General features: G+C 44.5%; 1 protein-coding gene across 1 annotated transcript in view; it reads right to left on the reverse strand.

Annotated features, from left to right (window-relative positions):
- Window positions 1–4,460: 4,460 nt before the first annotated feature.
- The window catches only part of DDB1 (damage specific DNA binding protein 1), a 94,071-nt gene continuing 74,622 nt past the window's right edge, over window positions 4,461–23,909 (reverse strand). The window contains exons 21-26 of the mRNA XM_077460819.1: window positions 20,843–21,013; window positions 20,624–20,733; window positions 13,610–13,779; window positions 13,419–13,521; window positions 10,486–10,609; window positions 4,461–5,078 (exon numbers count right to left, since the gene is read on the reverse strand). Of these exons, the coding sequence (XP_077316945.1) occupies window positions 4,995–5,078; window positions 10,486–10,609; window positions 13,419–13,521; window positions 13,610–13,779; window positions 20,624–20,733; window positions 20,843–21,013 (762 nt within the window). The 3' untranslated portion in view covers window positions 4,461–4,994. The remainder of the gene's footprint in view (window positions 5,079–10,485; window positions 10,610–13,418; window positions 13,522–13,609; window positions 13,780–20,623; window positions 20,734–20,842; window positions 21,014–23,909) is intronic.

The raw sequence follows: 23,909 nt of genomic DNA on the forward strand, positions 1-23,909 counted from the left end.
ATTGAAAACTATGTAACCTACTTTTTATGCATTTTGAATGCAGGAAAAAAAAAAGCACTGGAACACGGAACACATGTGGCGTGAACTAGCCCTTAAAGAGGAACTTTAATATTAATAAAAAGTTGCAAACAGGCAGGCTTTTTACAATAGAAAAGACATCCTATGTATCTTCGGCAATAAAAGCTTTAGAACGTACACTGAGCTGTGTATGGCTGCCAAGTACAGCAAAAGCTAGTTTTGTTGGGTTTTGGGGTGTATTTTCAAGTTCATCCCCTGCTAGCTGTCAAAATGGGGGATCAGGGGAAGCGGAGGCCAGTGTATCTGTAACATGGTACACCCCGAATGTGGGTGCAATATGTAATATGTTACAAAGTAACTTATTCTTTAAGCCTCCATTCACATATGTGTGGTGCCAGTTTCAGTGATAGTTGTCATAGTGAAAAAAGTCCTCATCTCAACTACAAAAAACAAACGTCAGCAGTTCAAGATGTCCTTTTAGCCCTTACACTAAGCAAAACACAAGTTGTCCCAATGAATAAGATTCGCCAATCAGCTCCACCTGCATTCTTTGCAGATTGTGACAGCTGGGGGGGAGGATCCCCCACTAGCTATGAGCATTGGCCGATGCATCTGTTACAAAAGGTGACCTTCTCCTTTAAATTTTGATTGAAGCAGTACAATGTCTGCAATGATAGCGTGACGTCTCCCCCCCCCCCCCCCCCCCACTTTGATTCATATCACATCTTCAATGGTTGTTTAACAGCTGCAATTTATATCAATTGGCTTGCAAGACAAATATTGGATCCCAGAATTTCTTTGGTTTCTACAAATAAAATCTTTTCTGTAGCCCCCATAGAAAGCAGTGGCTTGGCTATCTTGTGAACAATTCTCTTGACACTGAGATTACATAACTGAAGTGTTACAATAAACAAGGACTGTCTTTATTTCTTCTACTGCAGATTAGAAAATGAAAACAAATGCAACACCCTATGACCTCATTAGCAATTCTACTTTTCATGGATCTTTATTCAAATGTGTAGTGGAGTGCTAGCAAAAAGCAACATAACAAAATGGCTGAAAAAATGCTGCTACAGGGTCCTTTCAGTGCTACAATTTTGTGAAGGCCTAAGCAAGATATAATAGAAGTCCATGCCAAAGCACAGCTAACCCGCAGGAGCTCTGTGCTGCACCCGCTATGCAGGTAAAGTGCAGCACAACCGTGTAAAAGCAGCCTTATAGGTGGCTCAGGACAGGAAGAACACATTTACGGTGGGGGGGGGGGTTGGTGGTTAAAACCCCATAGTTGAGACAGGTTTTACCACACACTGGTGTAGCATCAGGGGTCGCAACAGCGACCTCACTCCATGCGGGCCACCCTGTCACATTCAGTTTTACATTTGGACAGGAGGGGTGTCATACAGTATACAGGAACCAATCCTCTCCATTTTCCACCTGCAACTGCTGAAAAAGACAGAGTTCTTTTAAAAAGTAAAAAAAAAAGCTAGGGTTCAAACTAGTGTCATCCACATTTTTGTGATTAAACATCCAGTGGGGATTGGTGCCACCGAAAATGATGATCCTGACTGTTTACAATCTTCAATATGCTAAGCATCATAGGCTTACCTGTAGGTAAAAATCACCAAGCGGGGTGTACAACCACATTAAGTGGCCCCTTGCGCTTTTAAGTGTTGAGCACCCCTGGCCAAGGCTTGGTCACATCTTCACCATAGGAAATGATCAGCCAGTCCAAATTCTGATCCTAAACTTCAGCAGAGTACATTGAACTAAGTTGATAAACTTCAAGTATACCCTTACTGAGAAAGAATTATAGCCTCCCACTGTTGCTCTGGTTCATTGAATCAAACACGAAACTCCTAATGGGAATGTGTGCCCAGGGTAAGCAAGGCCAAAAGTACTGAGGCTACCTACTTGACAATCATGAAACCAGGAAAATTACATTTTGAGAAGGGATGGTTAGTAATAACTGGCTACATGCTCCCCAAGTACAAATTTCTATTAAGACGTGCCATCACTGAAGGGAGTCTGAATCAGCATTTTCTTAAAAAAAAAAAAAAAAAAAAAAAAAAAGGGTTTTAGTCCCTCTATTACCATCTTTTAACCTAACCCAGCAAAACTATATAGCCTTTCAACAACCGAGTACAGATTCAAGTCATATGTGCTTAGGCGGTCTTGCCTTCCATTCCATTTAACTTGAATTCAACATAGACTGTATATCAGGGGTTGACAAATTTGCTTTGAATTTAGGAGCCAGTTAAAAAAGTTAGGAGCCATTTTTTTTTTCAGCTCCTGGGGTAAGGCCACTCATTTTCACCCCCTATCCCCAACTCACAATGGAGCACCCAGTCAATAACTCCATTGAAACGCTGTTACATCAGGGGTATGGGCTGACCAGAAAGAGTAAGGCTGGCAACAGATGGAACTGGCTGGCACTGCCAGGTGGCACTGGTTGCCACTGGAAGGCACGTGGAACTGCCAGATGGCACCGGCAGGTGACACTGGTTTGGAACTGGCAGGTGACACTGGTTTGGAACTGGCAGGTGGCCCCGGTTTGGAACTGGCAGGTGGCCCCGGTTTGGAACTGGCAGGTGGCCCCGGTTGGCGATGGCAGGTGGCCCTGGTTGGCGATGGCACTAGTTGTCACTGGCAGATGGCACTGATTGGCGGTAGCACTGGTTGGTGTTGTCAGGTGGCACTGATTGGCGGTGGCATTGGTAGGTGGCACTGGTTGGCGGTGGCACTGATTGGCGGTGGCAGGTGGCACTAACTGGCGGTGGCACTCGGCACTGGCAGGTGGCACTGGGTGGTGGCAGGTGGCACTGGGTGGTGGTTGCAGGTGGTATTGATTGGCGGTGACACTGGTTGGCACTAGCAGGTGGCACTGATTTGTGGTGGCAGGTGGCACTGATTGGCGGTGACAGATGGCACTGGTTGCCGCTGGCAGGTGGCAATGATTGGTGGTGGCACTGGCAGGTGCCACTGGTTGGCACTGGCACTGATTGGCGGTGGCAGGTGGCACTGATTGGCGGTGGCACTGGTTGGTGGCAGGTGGTATTGATTGGCGGTGGCACTGGTTGGCGATGGCAGGTGGCACTGGTTGGCGCTGGCAGGTGGCACTGGTTGGTTGCAGGTGGTATTGATTGGAGGTGGCACTGGTTGGCACTGATTGGTGGCAGGTGGCACTGATTGGCACTGGCAGGTTTCACACAGAGCACTCTGTTACTGAAATGTAACAGAGGAGCTGGCGGGACCCTGCCGGGGTGTGAAACTGACAAGTAACAGAGAGGTGGATATGTCAGATTTCAGCCTGTGGGCGGGACTCAGCAGCTATCAAACACCAGCCAACGATTGGGCTGCTTAAGAAAAGGGGCGGGCCACATACACGTAGCGGCCCGCCCAGATCCCATTGGCTGGTGTTTGATAGCTTGCTGTGTCCCGCCCCCACCCCAGCCGGGTCCCGCCCACCCCGACATCAGGCTGACAGATCCTCCTCTCTCCATTGCGTGTCAGTTTCACACACAGCGCGGTGCTGCAGAGTGTGGAGGAGGAAGGAGGACGGCAGTCAGTGTTAATGCTGCTGCATGTCTGGGGCATCGATAGCGAGTCGGCTGGTGGCAGATTAGGCGCCAGGTCGCGATTTCTGGTCGCATTGGTGACCTGGGGTTTGTCGAGCTCTGCTGTATATATATCTTTTAAAAGGTAATATACTAGGGTTTTCAGTGCTATCATGGGGCGGCAAAGTTCATCTTAAATATACCACAAGCATAAAGTCTCAGCGTTAATCTGTTTTTTTATTTTATGTCAACTGCATAACATTGATGCAGTCCTGAACACTTAAAGGACTGCGTACCCATCTGGGCCTGGCTTAGATTTATCCGATTTTGAGATCTCAGGAATGAATACACATTTATACAACCCATAATCAAAATAACAGAACATGGTTTGGATTATCCAACAGAGTAAACAAGCCCTATGGCGACCACAAGGGCTGTGGTAATCTGTACATACTCTAGATCAAATACTATTGCCTTTTGTCAATAGCCTTTTCAGTGTCCGTGCACCCACTAGTGCTTTCCCCATGGGGTTTAATCAGACTTTAATGTAGTGCCAAATCATTAAAGATGGAGAAATTACAGTTGGAAGGATTGGCTGCTATTGGCACTTCCTCCACTCTTTGTACTCAATTTAATAAAGAAGGTTTAAATTGGTTTATTTAGTAAGATGGTGCAAAAAGCAAAGATGGCATGATATTTCACCTTATTCTCATTTTTTCTGATTGTTACTGTATTTTGCTTGTCATCATTACCTTACTAAGTAAGCACACATTTAACTGCATACAACGTAAATCAACTAGAATAAAAGCCATTCTGCAAATATCCCAAGCAAATGTTTTAGAGAATATCACCATACCCAAGTGCTTACAATAAAAAGCTTTAAAGAAATTGTATTTCCAGTCTAATTTATTTCCTAAAATGTCAAAAAATAACCACCTCCATTTTACTGTTTGCCCACAGGAACTGGAGAGAGGGACACTGCATTAGAACACCAACTTGCACGTGAAACACCCTACAGTTGCTGCAGATGACGTCACATGCCTGGTTTCTGCACAGGCTCTGATGCCACAGTTCACGCCAGCTATGCAGAAAGTTCCTGGGGGGGAGAAACCCCTCTTCACAATGCAATCAATGAAAAAAACATAAGGGACAGCTTTCAGCACAGAAAGAGGATGTTGGGGGTAGTAGGTGGGTAATAACCTGTACAAATACACACATTTCCATTTGCTGGTACAAGCCTCTCACTGGCCAATTCTAGACGCAAAATATATAACTGCCAGATGAGCTGCAAAACAAGGTATTCCCTCTATAGGCACTGACAGGATTAATGCAAGCTGATCTCACTGTCCATCAGGCCAACAAAGGCTACTCCCACAAAGGATATTGGAGAAGCCTAAGGGGTAAACATGGAGAGGGTCAGAATCAGTGAATCCTGGTTAGCTCTTCCACTATTTTGATCAAATCGTCAACAGTTGTCTCTCTCTTCATACCGCTACCATCATCAATCTGCAAGATAAGTAAAACATTGTTCAGTTAATGGATATAAAAATTGAATTTTGGGTTGCCTGTAAAAATACTTTTCTTGGAGTACATCCTAGGACACGGAGTATCATCATATATAGGACAATAGGCTTATGCTGCCACTTTCAGGTAATTGGACTCTGGCAAAAAGACAGGAAATCCTCTCCTAGGCATAACCGCACCCAGCTAGGTGAGGCATCAGTTTTTGTAGCAAGCCATGAAAAGGAAGTTCTCTCTCAGTGTCCCCTTCTCTCAGTGTCCCCCTATGTACATCAAGAAAAGGATTTCATATAAAAATGTAATTTCTTTATCATAAATCACAGGACACAGAGCATCTTCATATTCATGAGATATAGATGTCCCAAAATCACTGAATATGAGAGGGCAAAATGGCCCACTGGACCAAACTACTAAAAAAAAAAAAAAAAAAAAAAAAAAGTTTGAACCTAATACAGCAGTCTGCAAGACATGGCAACCAAAGGCAGGGGTCCTCAGCAGCGGTCTTCAGTGCATACATTTACAAACGTGAGGCTGATGTTGAATAGCCCAAGAAGCACCAGCACTGGAAGAATAAGCTGCCACTAAAAATGGTGGAACTCTGCCCTTTAGAAGATAACCTTGAGAAATAAGTTGACAGACCCATTGAGAAATAACTAGTAGATATGGAAGCTGTGTGACCCTTCCTTGGGCCTTTGGGAATTATCTGACATATTATAGCAGTTGACTTCAGGTAACACATGATAGCACAAACCATATCGAAAGTGTGAAGAGTCGTGCCCCCTAACATCTGAGGTTCACATCAAAGTCAGCAACACAATGCACTGATGGAGGTGTAAGGAAGGAACCAACATACAGTGCCTTGCGAAAGTATTCAACCTTTTGCCACATTTCAGGCTTCAAACAAAGATATAAAATTTTAATTTTTTGTGAAGAATCACCAACAAAGTGGGACACAATTGTGAAGGGGAAAGAAATCTATTGGATTTTTGAAACTTTTTTAACTAATAAAAAAAATGAAAAGTGGGGCGTGCAAAATTATTTGGCCCCCTTGCGTTAATACTTTGTAGAGCCACCTTTTGCTGCGATTACAGCTGCAAGTCGCTTGGGGTTTGTCTCTATCAGTTTTGCACATCGAGAGACTGAAATTCTTGCCCATTCTTCCTTGCAAAACAGCTCGAGCTGTGAGGTTGAATGGAGAGCGTTTGTGAACAGCAGTTTTCAGCTCTTTCCACAGATTCTCGATTGGACTAAAGTCTGGACTTTGACTTGGCAATTCTAACATCTGGATACGTTTATTTGTGAACCATTCCTTTGTAGATTTTGCTGTATGTTTAGGATCATTGTCTTGTTGGAAGATAAATCTCCGTCCCAATTTCAGGTCTTTTGCAGACTCCAACAGGTTTTCATCCAGAATGGTCCTGTATTTGGCTGCATCCATCTTCCCCTCAATTTTAACCATCTTCCCTGTCCCTGCTGAAGAAAAGCAGGCCCAAACCATGATGCTGCCACCACCATGTTTGACAGTGGGGATGGTGTGTTGAGGGTGATGAGCTGTGTTGCTTTTACGCCAAACATATCGTTTTGCATTGTGGGCAAAAAGTTGGATTTTGGTTTCATCTGACCAGAGCACCTTCTTCCACATGTTTGGTGTGTCTCCCAGGTGGCTTGTGGCAAACTTTAGACAATACTTTTTATGGATATCTTTGAGAAATGGCTTTCTTCTTGCCACTCTTCCATAAAGGCCAGATATGTGCAGTGTACGACTGATTGTTGTCCTATGGACAGACTCTCTCACCTCAGCTGTAGTTCTCTGCAGTTCATCCAGAGTGATCATGGGCCTCTTGGCTGCATCTCTGATCAGTCTTCTCCTTGTCTGAGCTGAAAGTTTAGAGGGACGGCCAGGTCTTGGTAGATTTGCAGTGGTCTGATACTCCTTCCATTTCAAAATGATCGCTTGCACAGTGCTCCTTGGGATGTTTAAAGCTTGGGAAATCTTTTTGTATCCAAATCCAGCTTTAAACTTCTCCACAACAGTATTACGGACCTGCCTGGTGTGTTCCTTGGTCTTCATGATGCTCTCTGCACTTTCAACAGAACCCTGAGACTATCACAGAGCAGGTGCATTTATACAGAGACTTGATTACACACAGGTGGATTCTATTTATCACCATCAGTCATTTAGGACAACATTGGATCATTCAGAGATCCTCGCTGAACTTCTGGAGTGAGTTTGCTGCACTGAAAGTAATGGGGCTGAATAATTTTGCACGCACCACTTTTCAGTTTTTTATTTGCTAAAAAAGTTTAAAATATCCAATAGATTTCGTTCCACTTCACAATTATGTCCCACTTGTTGGTGATTCTTCACAAAAAATTAAAATTTTATATCTTTATGTTTGAAGCCTGAAATGTGGCAAAAGGTTGAAAAGTTCAAGGGGGCCGAATACTTTCGCAAGGCACTGTAGATAGAAAGACAGCTGAGGCTGCAGAACCACCTTGTCATGGTGGAACACCAGGAATGGTTCCTTAGATTAAAGAGAAGCCAATTCTAAAACGCTGCGAGTCAAAGTAATGGCAAACAGAAATAGAACCTTCTATGCCAGGAGGGCGAAAGGAATATCCCAGATGGGTTCAACTAGAGATTTCTGAAACGCAGAAAGTACCAAGTTGAGGTCCCACTGAATCAGAATCCTTACCAGTGGAACAATGTACATGACGCCTTGCATAAAGACACGCATCTGCCTGCCAATTTTTGCAGTCTTTGAAGGACTGCAAATGTACCCCCACCCAAACAAGTGGGGCGTTTCTTAAAGAGAACATGTTCTCCAGCTTAGCAGCTTTTGGAGTCCATGGTTTGTTATGAAACTGGGACTGAAGTTTGGATTTGGAGCCAGAGGTCCAAAATTGGTGAAAGGAATGCTTTTTTTAAAGTCAAAGCAGTAACAGGGTACTCTTATCCAGTCAACCTCTGGATGTAATCACCCAAAGCAAGGCCAAACATTTTCCTTGAAAATGTAAACGCTTCACATGCTTCTTGCCAATTCCACTGGCCGACACTTCAGCCACAAGATCATGCGCATGTGTATAGACAAGACCCCCAGACGAGAAGCTAAGGGGAAGTGAGAAATCTTACAGGTTCCTGCTTGTTTGGGTATCTCCACTAATAGGATCCCGCTTTCTCTCGCCATACAAGGAGCCTTAAGGTTTTAGCACACTCCAACAGCTGCAATTGCTGGCTGTAAAGCTGCCCCTATTACAGCAAATGAAGCTTTAAATAAGGCCTAAAGATGTTGGTCTGAGGCATCTTTAAACTGGGAGCTAGTCCACTGGACGCATGAGCGTCTTATTAAGATAAGAGACTGCCAGATCCACCGAAGGCATACCCTATTTTTAGTGAACTCGCTCTCTATGGTGTATTGATGCGTTAACCTGTTGGGTTTAACGAACACCTCGTGCTTTAAATGAGGATGTACAGGAATGAATTGATGATTTTGTAAAAGCAGCCATGATCCAAATCCTGTAACCTCTGGAGTAAAAGGATTTGGGAAGTAGTAACTTCAAATTAGTTTGGACAGTGTCCGTGAAAAAACTCACAAAAGCCTTTTGGGTCTTAGATAAGTCCTGACCTGGAGGTTCTTCAGAGGTAGATTCTTCAGACGAGAATTCGTCTGCATTCCCTTCTTCCAGAACATTCTCATCTTCCACTACCTCATCCTTCATTGGTTCCTTCTTTTAAGGAGTAGAGGGAAATATTTCTGCTTGCAACCAAGGTGGTCCAAGCCAGAACAAGATCGCAAGTATTCCAGAAAGCTGCTGCTGTAGCCCCACAATACCAGATGTGAATTCCTACCTCGCCACAAAGGAATTGGAGGAAGGAGCCCCAGAAATAAACTAAAAACAGATAGGTGGTGGGAGTCAGAGCTGCATGGAACATACAGACCCCAGGGAATACATTGCGTGGGGGGCCGCTTCCAGATTCCTTCCTACCCAACAAAGGTATTTGGGATCCCTCACTCAATACATCCCCCTTCTCTCTGCTGTTGAGACATGGCCTGAAGACACATATATAGGGACCCTGAGAACAACTGTTAAGGTCAGCTAAGAAGGCACTGTGCCAGTAAGCAACACAGTGCTGGTTACCCCAGCAGAAGTGTGTGGCCCTTTAATATGTGCTTGCAACCAGTAGTCCCACAATGAATGCTTTGCTGCAAACTGTAATCTCACCAGTAGTTGGTCTGCTGGGATCTGTAGTCCCATAGGGCTCCACACTCCTGCGGCAACTGAATTTACTGTACTTCTGAGACCACTACTGCTCTCACATGGAGATCCAAGATGGCCGTCGCTAGATCAGCGCCCCCCCACCGTGATATCACTGGCCCCAGTGAGCATGTGGTCTAATCAGTACCAGTGAATGCAGGGGGTGGAGTACATTTGATGGGCAGAGGGTCCCAGACTGCCCCTAAGCTATGCTACGGCTATGTAGCTCTAGAGGCAGCCCGGAGGCTGTACAGTTACATGAAACCCCTTCATACTGTTGAGAAAAAAAAAAAATATTTTGGCCACAAAATTTCTTCTTTATCTGGGCAGGGGGGAGTATTGGGTGAATCCAATTTTCACCCACTGCGGCAGGCTCCAACACAAGGGCCTTCAGGGGCTCGACTCTTTGGCTGAGGATCACTGCCCTGGACCCTGTATAGCACCCTAATGGTCAGTAATATATTAAATCGCACAGGGTCTCATGTTTCAGTCACGAAAAGAGATAAGCCGCGACTCCTTACTTGCTTTTTAAAAAGTATTAGTCATAAAAGACGCAATGTCCCAACAGCAGATGTTAATGCTTTTGAGCCTTGGGGGCCTTGTTCAGGTTGTAAACAAGGCCCACAAGGCTGAAACACGTTAACATCTGCTGTATGGACACTGTCTTTTGTGGAGAACAAATACAATTTGTAGACTTTAAAAAGCAAGCAATGAGATGCGGATTATCTCTTTTCTTGATCGTTATTGCAACTGTGCGACTGCATTTCTGCACCCGGCAGCTCTGGAAGATCTCCTTATTCTGCTGGGTTGCAGCACCTGATCTTTACTTTATCTCATGTTGCAGGCCATCCCCACTTGTCTAGAGCAAGGTCTAGGTGTCATTCCGCTGAGTGCAGAAAAGCTGAAGGAAAATGGATCTGGAAAAAGCATATTTCCTAATCCCAGCTGGAACCGTTGAGAATCGAACTATCTTTTCATGCCAACATTGCACCAAAATGACCAGTTGGGAGGCGTTATGCCTGTCCAATCGCCTGACGGTAGCAGCATAATTCTTATATCATGTATAGGAAGATAATGTGTCCCATGATGTAAAGAAACATTTATAGATAACATGCAGCACTAGAAAACAACATACCTGTAAATTTGCTACTACTTCCTGCATCTTTGACCTACTGATATCCAGGAAGCTCTCAATCAGATCTCCATCTATAAATCCTGTTGCAGCTTCAGTTTTCCTTTCTGTGTGGAATGATCTCCAAGTGATAAATAGTTAAGGATAATGTCTCAAATGAATAAAAGAGAAAAGTGAATGAGCTTTATTGTGAATTTGCATTATGAGGAACCTGCAATTTAGACTAGATGAGAATATATGACCCATTACAAGAGACATTCAATAAGTAGCCACACAGCCTGTTCTTTATATTGCAATAGTGGAGAACAGATGAATTTCTCAGAAAAGATTTTGAAATATTAATTCATCCCTCAAACATTTTCAGATGACCCGATACCATCATCGGTGCAAATAAATTTTGCATGCATTCCGAGGGACAATCCACTATGAAGGATCTGGGATTGTTTGCTATAGGTTACTAAATTTTGTCTTTTACTAAATAAACCCAAAGGCATTAAAGTGCACCTCAACTCAGGCAACCTTATTCTTCAAACAGTGAGACAAAAATCAGTTGTAAACATTATATAACAGTTGCTCTTTTGCCCAGGAACACTTTTACAGCCACTCCACTGCTTTTAGCTTTAACTGTTCCAGAACCTGCTCCCGACGATATCATAAATGTAATAAAAAGGTTAGAAGCAGAAACGGGCAGGTTATGCCTCACAAAACCCCTGATAGGGCCCTATGAGGATAGAGGAATGGGGGGTGGGGTGTGTCTAGGCACTGTCACCTGTCTGGAAGTGCTTTGCTTTCTTTGGTGGGGAAATTTTATAGATTTCCTTGATCACATTTAGAAAATTAAAACTTATGTCCCTTGTATAGCTGCATGCCTTTGGTATGTCATAGTGTAAAGCAAAGAAAGAGTGAAAAGTGATTGATTATAGGTTGTTGTACAAAGATATTCTTAAATGACATTGATGGTTTGGTGGTACCCTTAAAAAAAAAGGATTATAAACTATTGGATGACAGTGATATTTCAAACTGTTTTGTCTAATGAGTATCGCACATCTTCAATCTTGTAACCCGTCAGCCTATTTAAATGGAGACAAGTAGTCACTGCGATTTGGCATTATGTGCACTACACTGGACATGGACCAGACAAAGCAAAGGAGAGACTTGTCTGAGGAGATCAGAGAGAAAATTATAGACCGGCATGTCAGTGGTAAAGGATATAAGACCATCGCCAAGCAGTTTGATGTTCATTTGACTTGGCATGCCTTGAACCCATGCAGGGCACAATGAAATCTCAAGATCAAGGAATTCTGGAGCAAAACATACTGCCCGGCGTCAGAAAGCTCAGTTGTAGGTCATACAACAAGATAATGACCCAAAACACACACAAAACATTGTTGCCTTCTATTACCCCTGATCTGACTTTAAGACATGGTTCACACTGCCACGACCTGAAAGTTGCGCATCCTATAGTTGCGACTTTGCGAGGCAATTTGGAAGCGACTTTGAAGCAACATCAGGGAATACCTGGGTAATCTTCCTGTAATGCTGGATTCAAATTACATCAATTAAAGCGGGAGTCCACCGGGACTCCGCGTTTTTTTTTTTTTTTTAAAGCCAGCAGCTACAAATACTGCAGCTGCTGACTTTTAAATAGTGACACTTACCTGTCCAGCGCGCCCGCGATGTCGGCACCCGAAGCCGATCACTCACTAGTCTGGCGGGTCCTGCCGCCGCCATCTTGGGTATGGGAATCAGGAAATGGAGCCTTTCGGCTTCATTTCCCGGTTCCCTACTGCGCATGCGCGAGCCGCGCGGCGCAATCCGGACGGTCCCCGCTGCCTCTGGGAGCTGTGTGTTTCCCAGCAGGCAGCGGGGCACTTGCTGAAGGGGGCGGGCGCTTGCGGAAAGGGGCGTAACGTACGCCCCTTTCCGCAGAGAGCTAGCCCGGAAGTGGGTGCAGTTACCTGGATTATCCAGGTAACTGCACCCCCTCCCCCCTGAAAGGTGCCGATTGTGGCGCCGGAGGGGGGATTCCGATGAGCGGAGGTCCATTTTAGGGTGGACCTCCGCTTTAAGATGAGGATCCGACTTGGAGGCAGCTTTCATTAAACTCTATGGGCACAAGTCGCCTTCAAGTAGTACAGAAACCTTTTCTAAAGGCGGAGCGACTTCAGTAGTGCTAATTAAGATAGCTTTCACTGACTAAAATGGAATTTAACATGTCACGTGACTTGGGTTCTCACAAGTTGGGTCCCAAGTCGTGGCAATGTGACCGAGCCTTATGGAAGGAGCTGAAACATGCAGGAAATTGATTGGTAACAGTGGATGAAGGGGAGGATCACAGCAGACAGGATCAAACAACCTTTTTACACAATGAAGAGGATTAACCCCTTAGGTTCCAAAGAGAGTATAACAAGTATGCTTTACTGCATACTTATTATACTGTTGTGGGTTTATTATACATGATTTATATTGTGCCAACAGTTTATGCAGCACTTTACAACACTTTAGAAGTCTCCTTTAGATAGATCTAGCAATACCTGCCATTAGGATGCTATTTTCAGTCATTTGGATAGACAGTTTAGCACCATAGAAGGTATAACAATTTAACTCCAGTATAACCATTAAATCTACAATCCTATTCCAAAGAAAAAGCTGGAGTATGCATTATACCATCTCTCTCTCTTTTTTAAAAATTTGATTTAAAGTGTGTGAAAGCTTTGATCACGTTATCCTAAACACAATAGGCACAAGCTTACCAAAGGCCCAGGACTAAAAAATGACAAAAAAAAAAAAAAAAAAACAACACACACAACAGTAACCCATGGAATTTTAAAGAAATACCATCTCTTGTCAGCATTCTCTTCAAGGAAAAAAAAAACAAATAACTGGCTTTGCTTTTTAAGTGCATGATGATATGGATTGTTTTCTACAAAGGATATAATGAGTGTTCTATTTTGCCTACGCTCTTGATGACTTTGTTGAGCCTATTTTGAACATCAAGCAGAAGATTGTACCAGCTTTCAGATACCGATGTCACAAGACCTGAGATACACATAGATAAAAAGAAATATTAATATGGACATACTAAGCCATTCAAGCAAACAAAACAGAAGCAGTAAATTAGACTCACCGATCATCCCATTAACAGTTCCAAAAAGTACAGAACCCTGTGTTGGTGGGGACGTCTCCCCAAGATTTTGCATCACCAGGGAGCCATGACAAAACACATTGACAAACTCGCCCAGATGAAAAAGTCCAACTTCCTGCAGGTGTTGTCGCTCTTCATCTGTTGTGGCAGCACTAAAAATGTAAATAACAATCTTTACATCTCCCTCTAAACTGTTAAATTTGTGGTCATGTTATCCAGATAGGTGACCCTCATATTCTGTATGGCATTCAAGATTTTAAAGCATAGGGTACCTGTTACAATCTTCAAGGAGGTTTGATTAATAAAATAGTCCTTTTGCCATGAGAAGTTAAACTAGCAACTCCATGTAAAAGAAGAGATATGCCTGTCCTGTTGTTGATGCGTTAATTCTCTTAAAGAGATCTGGGTACTGCTGCTATCTGTACTTCTGGGTGTGTTTAATAGGACGTTCATCAACGTGTGCAGCAGTTCCCCACTGACCCCCATGTCACTACAAGACACCTTTATGTACAGTATGCCTTTTTAACACAAAAGATATTTGCACATCACCGCATTCAACACAAATCCCAAAAAACAAAGTGAATTATTAATAATCATTTTAGAATAGTGGGTGGAAGCAATCAAATCATTCTCCTGCTCCTCTGGCCAAACTGGGCAGGGCCACTGGAATAAATATATATATATTTTTTTATTTAGTGTAATATCTCTCTCTCTATATGTATATATATATATATATATATATATATATATAATATATCTATCCATATAATATCTATCTCTCTCTCTCTACATCTATATATATATAGGATTTTTGTACTCAATGTAAAATCCTTTTCTCTGTAATTCACTGACACAGCTCCTCTCAGCCATTGGGTTATTATGCCACCTTTAGGAGAAGACTAGGCATGTTATGAAAAAAAACCCACAGAACTTTTAGTTCCGGTCCCTTAGGCAACAACCCCCCAGCCTGCCACGCAGCCATCAGTACGTCAACAAGCAGTACAACGTAAAGAAAATTAGGAGGGGCAGGTGCTGTGTCAGTCGGTGAATTACAGAGAAAAGGATTTTATGGAGAGTACAAAAATCCTATTTTCGTTTATATTCACCGACTGACACAGTGCCTCTTAGTCATTGGGATGTCCCCAAGCAGTGCCAAAACGAAGCGCGATAAAACAGCATAAAAACTTCACGCACCATGGCAAGTGGGAACTAGTGTAACATTACCCACAAAAACGACAGTGTGTGGAAAAAACTACCACAAAGCAGAGTGCTCCTCAACAGAGAGGCACCACCCTCAAACCGCACCAAAACTGAGGTAACGAATGCAACAGTGCATTAACTTAAAAAGGTACTGCGTTTTTACCCAAAAAAACAGGAAGAAAAAAAAAAATTGCACATGCAATTGCAACTATACAGCTGCCTGCAAAACTTTGCGGCCAAAACAGGCATCAGCCGATGCACTGACATCTACCTTGTAGAACTTTGTAAAAGTGTGAACAGACGACCAGGTCGCCACTTTACACACTTGAGCGACAGGCGCTTCATGTCGGAAGGCCCAAGACGTTTCCGATTGCCCTTGTGGAGTTGGCCGTGACCAGAAAGGGGGGCACCTGCCCCTTCAAGGCGTAGGCTTGCGCTACAATCTGCCTGATCCATCTGGAAATGGTGGCTGACGAGACCGCCATGCCTTTTTTTGGACCATCCACCGAGACAAATTGAGTCTGACTTCCGGAAGGGAGCCATGGCAGACAAATACACTCTCAGAGCCCGAACCACATCCAGGGAATGGAGGGCCACCTCCTTAGGATGTGTCTGCTTAGGACACAGAGATGGTAACACAATGTCCTCATTGATGTGAAACGCCGAGACCACCTTCGGAAGAAAACTTGTGGATAACCAGATAGGGCGATTTGCAGGACAAGGCCGCCAGTTCCGAAACCCTCCTGGCCAATGTGATGACCACTAAAAAGACCACTTTCTGGGAAAGAGTCAACAGAGGGACCCCTTCCGGTATTTTCAAATGGCGGTTTTTGCAGCGCAGACAACACCAGATTTAGATCCCACGGAGGTAACGGACGCATCAGAGGAAAAACATCCCGGACCCCTTGGACAAAAGTACTCACTAGAGTGAGACGCCAGGGGTCGCTGAAACAAGACAGCCAAAGCTGATATTTATCCTTTAATGGTGCTCAAGGCCAATTTCTGGTCTACTCCTTGCTGAAGAAACAGCAGGACCCTGGATATAGAAAAGGAGCGCAGATGCCATCCTTTCTCCTCACACATGGAGATGTAGGCCTTCCAAGTACGATTATATATCTTCCGAGAAGATTTTCGTGCTCTCAACATCGTTGAGATCACCGAGTCTGACAGACCCCAGTTCCTCAACACCTGGCTCTCAATAGCCATGACGTTAAAGCCAGCGATGGTAAAGCAGGATGGAGAATCGGACCTTGGGACAGAAGGTCGCACAATGCCAGTCGCCAGGGAGCATCTGCCACCAGGCTGGGGCCAATCTGGGACAATCAGTATTACTGGGATCCCCTCGGCCTCCACTCTGCGAAGGAGACGTGGTAACAGTTTCAGTGGAGGAAAGGCATAGATCAGCTGGTACTGGTCCCACAGAGCCACCAGCGCGTCTGACACATCTGCCTATGGATCTCTTGTCCTGGACATGAATCTCGGCACCTTCCGATTGAGACGGGAGGCAAGATCCACGTCTGGTGTGCCCCACCGGAGGCACCGTAGCCTGAACACCTCCAGATGATACCCATTCTCCTGGGTCCAGCATCTGGCAACTTAGATAGTCCACCGGCCAGTTCTCCACTCCCAGGATGTAAATGGCCGTCAGGGTCGGTACATGTTGCTCTGCCCACCAAAGTATGTGAGCGACCTCCCGTGCGGCGGCCGAGCTTCTGGTTCCTCCTTGGTGATTGATGTATGCCATAGCTGTGGCGTTGTCCGACTGTAACCTGATCGGACACCCTTGAAGACACCCCGACCATGTGTGGAGACACAGCCTGATCGCTCTCAGTTCGAGCGGATTGATCGGCAACTTGGATCCTCCGTCGTCCAGAGGCCCTGAGTCGACTAAACTCCCATTTCTCCACCCCAGCCGGTTAGGCTGGCGTCCGTTGTGATCACCGTCCATTTCAGAGGTAGGAACAACTTTCTGGACTGAAGTACCAGGGACCTCAGCCACCAGATCAGGGAATCCCTGTCTAACTGGCTCACCTGGATCTGTCGATCCAGGGACAACAGAGATTTGTCCCACTTTGTCAAAATCTCTTTCTGCAGAACTCTGGTGTGGAACTGGGCATACGGTACTGCCTCGAAGGAGGCCAGAATGAGCCCCGGGACTCGCATGCAGAAGCGTAGCGAAGACCACTTGCTGTTCATCAGCAGTTTTACCACGGCTCTGAGAGTCTAAAGCTTGTCTGAAGGGAGAAAAACTCCCTCGCTTCCATGGAGTCCAGAAGCAAGCCTAGGTACTCCAAACGCTGAGTCAGTACGATCACCAAATTTTTTTAGGTTCAACAGCCAATCAAATTCCTGCAGGGTCTGCATGGTGATCTCCACATCCTCCTCTAACTCGGAAGTGGAAGATGCTCTCAGGAGGAGATCGTCTAGGTAACCCACGATCGCGATCCCACGTTGCCGTAGAAATGCCAAAACAGGAGCCAATACCTTGGTAAAGACTCGGGGGGCTGATGCCAAACCCAAAAGGGAGAGCCACAAACTGGTAGTGGGCTTCCCCGACTGCAAACTGCAGAAACTTTTGATGCTGGAGGCATATGGTTATGTGCAGGTACACATCCTGGATGTCTAAGGACGCCAGGGAGTCCCCTTGATGGAGTGCAGCGACTACTGAGCGAACCGATTCCATTATGAAACTCTGTACTTTTACAAAGTAATTGAGGGCTTTTAGATCCAAGATTGGACGTACCCTTTCCTTCTTGGGAACTACAAACAGGTTTAAGTAGAAACTTTCTGATTCCGGAACAGGTACTAATCACCCCACGATTCAGCAGGTACCTTACCGTCCCCAAGAGGGCCTCCCGGCGAGCCGGGAGTACGGGTATGCTGGAGGGGAAGAATCTGTTTTGTGGCCAAGAGAGGAACTCTATCTTGTAGCCGGAGGAAATCTGATCGCAGACCCATTGGTCGGACAGCCGAGAGGTCCACCGGGCTGCAAACTCCCGAAGGCGACCTCCCACCTGAGTTGCGGGTGGGGGTGAACCTTCAAGCGGTAGCACTTTTGCTCGCAGGCTTGTGGTTCCAGGGACGCTTTTGTCCTTCAGAAGTCATCCTGTCGGGCCATTTGTGAGCGGAAAAAGAGGGCCCTTGCCTACGGCTTTAGAACCCCTTTAATAGCTGGTCGACCTCTTTGAGAAAGGACTTCAAGCAGGCGCTTTTGGTAGCACTGGATTGGACCTGCACAACGCTCAGGAGCACAGTTCATGATTTGGCCTTTCTTCTTTACAAAAACTGCTTCATCTCAAACACATTTGTAGGATGTCTGGTGAATGGTGTTCGAGGTCATGCCACAGCAGAAGTCTGGGCTCTGATTGGGTAACTCCAAAAAGGCACAATTTTCTTTTTTTGAAGCCAGTCTGTGGTGGATTTACTTCGCTTAGGGTCATTGTCCTGCTGCATCAACCAACTTCTACTAAGTGTCAGCTGGTGGACAGACACCCTAACATTATCCTGTACAATATTTTGGTAAACTTGGGAATTTATTTTCTCCTTCATGACGGCATGTAGCCCAGGCCCTAAGGCAGTGAAGCAAACCCAAATCATGATGTCCCCAACACTATAACTCATCGCTGGGATGATATTTTGATGTTGGTACTGTCCTTTTTGTGCCATACATAATGTTCAGTATTCTTCCCAAAAATGTTACTTTTGTTTCATTAGCCCACAAAACATTTTCCCAGAATTACTGGAGCTCTTTGGCAAACAAAATGTGTAGCAGTGTGTTTTTTTTGGGGGAGCAGCAGCTTCCTCTGTGGGGTCATTGGCTCCCGTTGCGGTCAATCACAGCAAGTGAGTCCATGAGGAGAGAGGGGGTGAGGCTGAGCCATGGCTGTGGGTGTCAATGTACACGCAGAGCGGCGCTGATCATCCAAAGCTATGGCACACATGACTGTAGTGTATGGCTTGGAAGGTTTTCAGCCTAGGGCAAGGCAGACTAGTTCTAAAAATAGCCAAAGCAAAAAAAAAGCCTTATGGTGGCCATACACCGTGCGATATAACTCACGGATGTCCGATTTGACAAAATCATAGAATCGGACAGGGTTTAAGAGAGAAAGAAATGTCATGGCCAAAAGATGAGCAACACATAGTAACTGTTTCAAACAAGTCCGAAATTTCAACCGCGCTCACAATTACAAAAATCAAAAAAAAAATATATCTAAAACCTATAACAGAATAATATGTATACACTATAACTAGTCAAAAATTATAATATAAAAACACAACTAATTGAATAATAAAAATGTACTCTATAACTCATACAATAATCAAGTGTACAGAAAAAATTAAAATAAAAAAAATTATATATATATATATATATATATATATATATATATATATATATATATATATATATATATATATATGTGCTCAAAAATTATATATAAGCAACAGTTCCTCATAAAGACGTAGTAATGAGCATAAGTGGTAAAGTGCACAGAATTTTTGTGAACAATCAGAAATATTATGAATAAAGTTTTTAGAAATTATATATAAGAAAACAGTTCTTCATCAAGATGTAATCGTGGGCATAACAGCCCAATAATCATAAGTGTTTCTTCTCAAGAAATCCTATGCGGGTACAAGAGATAGAATTTCCTTCACCAACACCGTGCTGATAAATGGTAAAAATCTGCGCTTACCAAATCCCAGAATCAGAAAGGCATTTGATATCAGAAATCTTAGGGGTCATCACACAGGGACATCACCTCGTTTTAACGTGGTTGGACCATTCATAAAAGGCAAGCAAAGACTCCCATAGCGTAAAACCGTAAACCAAAATCTTTTATTCCATAATAAAAAACATACTCACAAACAAAGGTCAAATCAGCGTTAAGAAAAGCCGGCCGGCAAAGCGAACGCCCAAATGTCACGCGATTTGCGTCAAGCACGTCAAGACCACCCTACGTACCTTTAGCCATATGTGGCATCGTCTGGGGCATGGCAAGGTCTTTATGAGGAACTGTTACTTATATATAATTTTTGAGCACTTTATATATATATATTTTTTCTGTACACTTGATTATTGTATGAGTTATAGAGTACATTTTTATTATTCACTTAGTTTTTATATTATCATTTTTGACTAGTTATAGTGTATACATATTATTCTGTTATAGGTTTTAGATATATTTTTTTTTAGATTTTTGTAATTGTGAACGCGGTTGAAATTTCTGACTTGTATGCTTTATAGGTGTGTATCACATCGTATCAATCGCAGCCTTTAGATATTTAGACTGATTGTTGAGAGATTTCTTTAGCGCAGTATTTTTTTCCCAAATTTTTGAACTGTTTCAAACAACTCAAGTTGATCAGCTGTGGTGGAAAAAAAAAAAATCATTTGTACAGGGTTGATCAATGATACAAGTACCACAAGGGAGCAATAACTGCCATTGATAGACCCTGAATTACTGATTTTTCTCCCACCACAACTGATTGACTTGGGTCTATTGGAACCATCACTATCCGTCACTTGTCCATGATTTGTTTCGTTTGATCAAAGTCTGATTCAACTGTTCTGCTCTATCAGAAATCGATCAGTTTTATCACACCGTTCATGGCCACCATTACTAATTCATAGCATCTACAAACAATCAGACCTTTTCAGCCCTTCCTGCAAATGTCATAGTCGCTGCATGGTTAGCCTACGCTTAGTATAGTTTTGCCTATTAACTACTCTACTGTTACTGTATTATTCAATAAGATCCCCACTACAAATACTGCAGAATAAGAATTTCTCATTACCTGTCTTTCTGGCATACAAATAAATTAAATGCATTCTCCGCTCCTAGGAAGTTATCATCATCAAGAATCTCTACTGCACTCATCCAGTTGGGATTAAAATCCCGTGCAATCTGTTGGAGCACAGAATACAGAGTCAGATATACATGAACAGAATAGAGAAATCATTGATTTATAATTCTCTATAGGCTTTTTTTGGCATCATTATGCAGAGATGCTTACCTCTTCAAAGTTTCCTTCCATCGGCTTATAAGCTAGCAACAACACTGAACGCATCAAGTCTCCCACCAGGATGAAATCGCCCTTGGTTTTCAGATACAAAGCCATGATATTGTTGTAGTGATTACATTCTGTACGCAGCTCTTTTTCTGCTGTCCACTCATACAGACGAACCTAGGTAGAAGTGGCAGTTGTTGACATTAAAAGTACACCAACTATAGCCAACAGTATGTGCAGAAAAATGTAAACTTCTGGACCTTACATAGAAAGTCTTCTTAACCTTACAACTGTGTCCAGCTAACGACCTACCTGTACATGCCAAGCAGCTAATCACCTTCCTTATATCCAGGGTTACATTCTAGTCTGTTCTATTACATTCACTACTCAGAACAATTCAACCACCCTCTAACTTCCAACAGTTAGAATGTGCCTATTAAAAGCTAAACCTGAGCTCTTGCTGCTTGCATAGAGGGGTATGGGCCACAAGGGGGTGAGCAATACACTTCTTATTTAGCTTAGTGTCCAAACTCCATAGAGGCAGGGTCTACGCCCCCAAAAGTCCCCTGTGAATGTTTGAAGAAAAATTTATTAAACTAAAAAAAATACACAATAAAATACAGTTTGGAAATACTAACATGTAGTCAAACATAAAATATAAAGAGCAGCACTCTTTGTTTCCGTGTCCCCCAGTTTGCAGAAAAATTGATTTAAACTAAATGGAATAGTTTAGAAATATTAAAGCGGAACTTCATCCAAAAAGGGAAGTTTCGCTTTAAAGTGATTGTAAAGTCTTGCTTTTTTTAAAATGAAAAAACAAACATGTTATACTTACCTCCTCTGTGTATTGGTTTTGCACAAAGCAGCCCCTATCCTCCTATTCTCGGGTCTCTCTTTGGCTCTCCCGGCCCCTCCCTCCTGTTGGGTGCCCCCACAGCAAGCAGCTTGCTATGGGGGCACCCAAGCTGAGTCACATCTGTGTCCATCCAGATAGAGCTGCAGCCCGCCCCGCCCCCTTTCTATTCTCATTGGCTGACAGCAGCAGGAGCCAATGGCCCCACGCTGCTGTCTCAGCCAATGAGGAGGGGAGTTCTGGCAGGCCGAGACATTCCTACAACATTGCTGGCACTAGAGGGACTTCAAGTAAGTATTAGGGGGGCTGAAGCACACAGAAGGCTTTCCTCCTCCCACGCGACTCTTTCAGAAATTGAACTTTTAGGGGGGAGTGGGTACCTGGTTTTGACAGGTACCCACCTCCATTACTGCTCGGATCGCCAGATGATCCGAGCAGAAGTTTTCCTCCCCCTTCTTCCTCCCGAAGTCTTCTGAGACACATCACAGGTCCCAGAAGAATGTGGACTATTCACAATGCACAGCGAACCAAGGACTGAAAACGGGTGGAGTAAAGGGATCGGTGAGCACAATGCTCGATCCTGGGACAGGGGAGTGTGCTTATTAAAAGTCAGAAGCTACGGGGGCGTGGCCTGACCTTGCATGGAGTAGGACGCGTGTCTCCGGAGCTCCGCCGAGGAATCCTGTCTCCCACGCTGATCCTGTGACACCACAGCACCGATACTCACCTAACCACGTCTGGCAGGCGTCCCTCCATTCCGGCACGTATGTCTCCCTCGAAATCCCGACAATCGGCGGCGGCGCGATTGTCACAATACCGCCGACATGTGAGTGAGGAGGGGGAGGAAAATGGCGGCGCGGAGGAGCCGGGAAGGCCGCGTGTGGCGGGAGACACGGACAGGCTTCTTGAAGCCATTACATTGTGCTGCACGTCCCTTACATCCCAAATTGAGGAAGTGCAAACGGACATCTCTTTATTGAGGCAAGACTTTCAGAAACTGCGCGACCGGGTGAGGGAGACTGAGACCCGTATCAGTAATATGGAAGACGCTCTCCCACCACTGCAAAGTGATGCTGACCACATGCAGAAGCAAATAGATATCCTGATTGCTAAACAGGACGAAATGGAAAATCGTATACGCAGATGCAACATCCGATTGATTGGTCTCCCGGAGGGGGCTGAAGGTAAGGACCCCACAACTTTTCTGGAACAATTGCTGATAAGTACCTATGGCCGAGAGTCTTTTTCCCCCATGCTGGCGGTTGAACGCGCGCATCGTATGCCTGCCAGGCCTCCACCTCAGGGTGCACCTCCACGCACCTTCATTGCAAAACTCCTGAACTATAAGGACAGAGACGCGGCCCTCCGCATGGCTCGGGAAAAGGGTAATATTCCTGTGGGCAATATTAAAGTTGCAATCTTCCCTGATTTTTCCGCGGACGTCCAGAAACGCCGACAGAGTTTCATGGAGGCCAAACGATTACTGCGTGCACAGCAAGTGAAATACTCTACGCTATTCCCAGCACGCCTCAGGGTGGAGGCAGGAGACCGGGCGATTTTCTTTGAACAACCCAGAGAGGTCATAGCATGGTTGGAACGTAGAGGGCCTCAAGATGGAGCTGCCTGAGACCCATCAGGACGTGTGAGCTAACAAATTTTTTCTCCGTCCCTCCCCTGGTGTTCTGGAACTGTGACAGGTCGCCTGATCTCTACTTGCTGCTCTATTATCGCCAGGGTGCTTGCATCTGCGGCGTATGTTACCTTTATGCCCTTTTCTACTTTGAGATCTGCTGAACTTTCCGATTCTGGGACATTTGCGCCGGCTGATGGTGTCAACGTTCATGGATCAACTTTTTTCCTTTTTTCTTAGTGTCCCTGTTGGGGGACCTTTTCTGCACTACATACCTGTTTGCTTTATTTCAACAATTTTGATTTTCCCTTTTTTTTCTCCCGGAGCAAGGGGAGACATGTTAGGCCTACGGGCTAATTGCACGGTGCAGCGGAACACTGCTCCATTGTCTGCTGGGACTTCTTCTTGTCAAGAGGGAGCTGATCACTGGAACTGGACGGCAGCCGGCACTTTTGCCTATTTACCCGGGTCACCACTGTGTACTGTTATACAGGGGGCTTTGCTTTGCCTAGCCGTCTGGTGCCGATGGCCACGACCCTCTTCCAGACTTATTGTTCTAAACCTTTTTATTGATTTAATGAAACTGGTTT

This window comes from Lithobates pipiens, unplaced genomic scaffold, assembly GCF_037356315.1.
Source record: "Lithobates pipiens isolate NorthernLeopardFrog02 unplaced genomic scaffold, aLitPip1_a1.2 Scaffold_10, whole genome shotgun sequence".
NCBI lineage: Eukaryota > Metazoa > Chordata > Amphibia > Anura > Ranidae > Lithobates > Lithobates pipiens.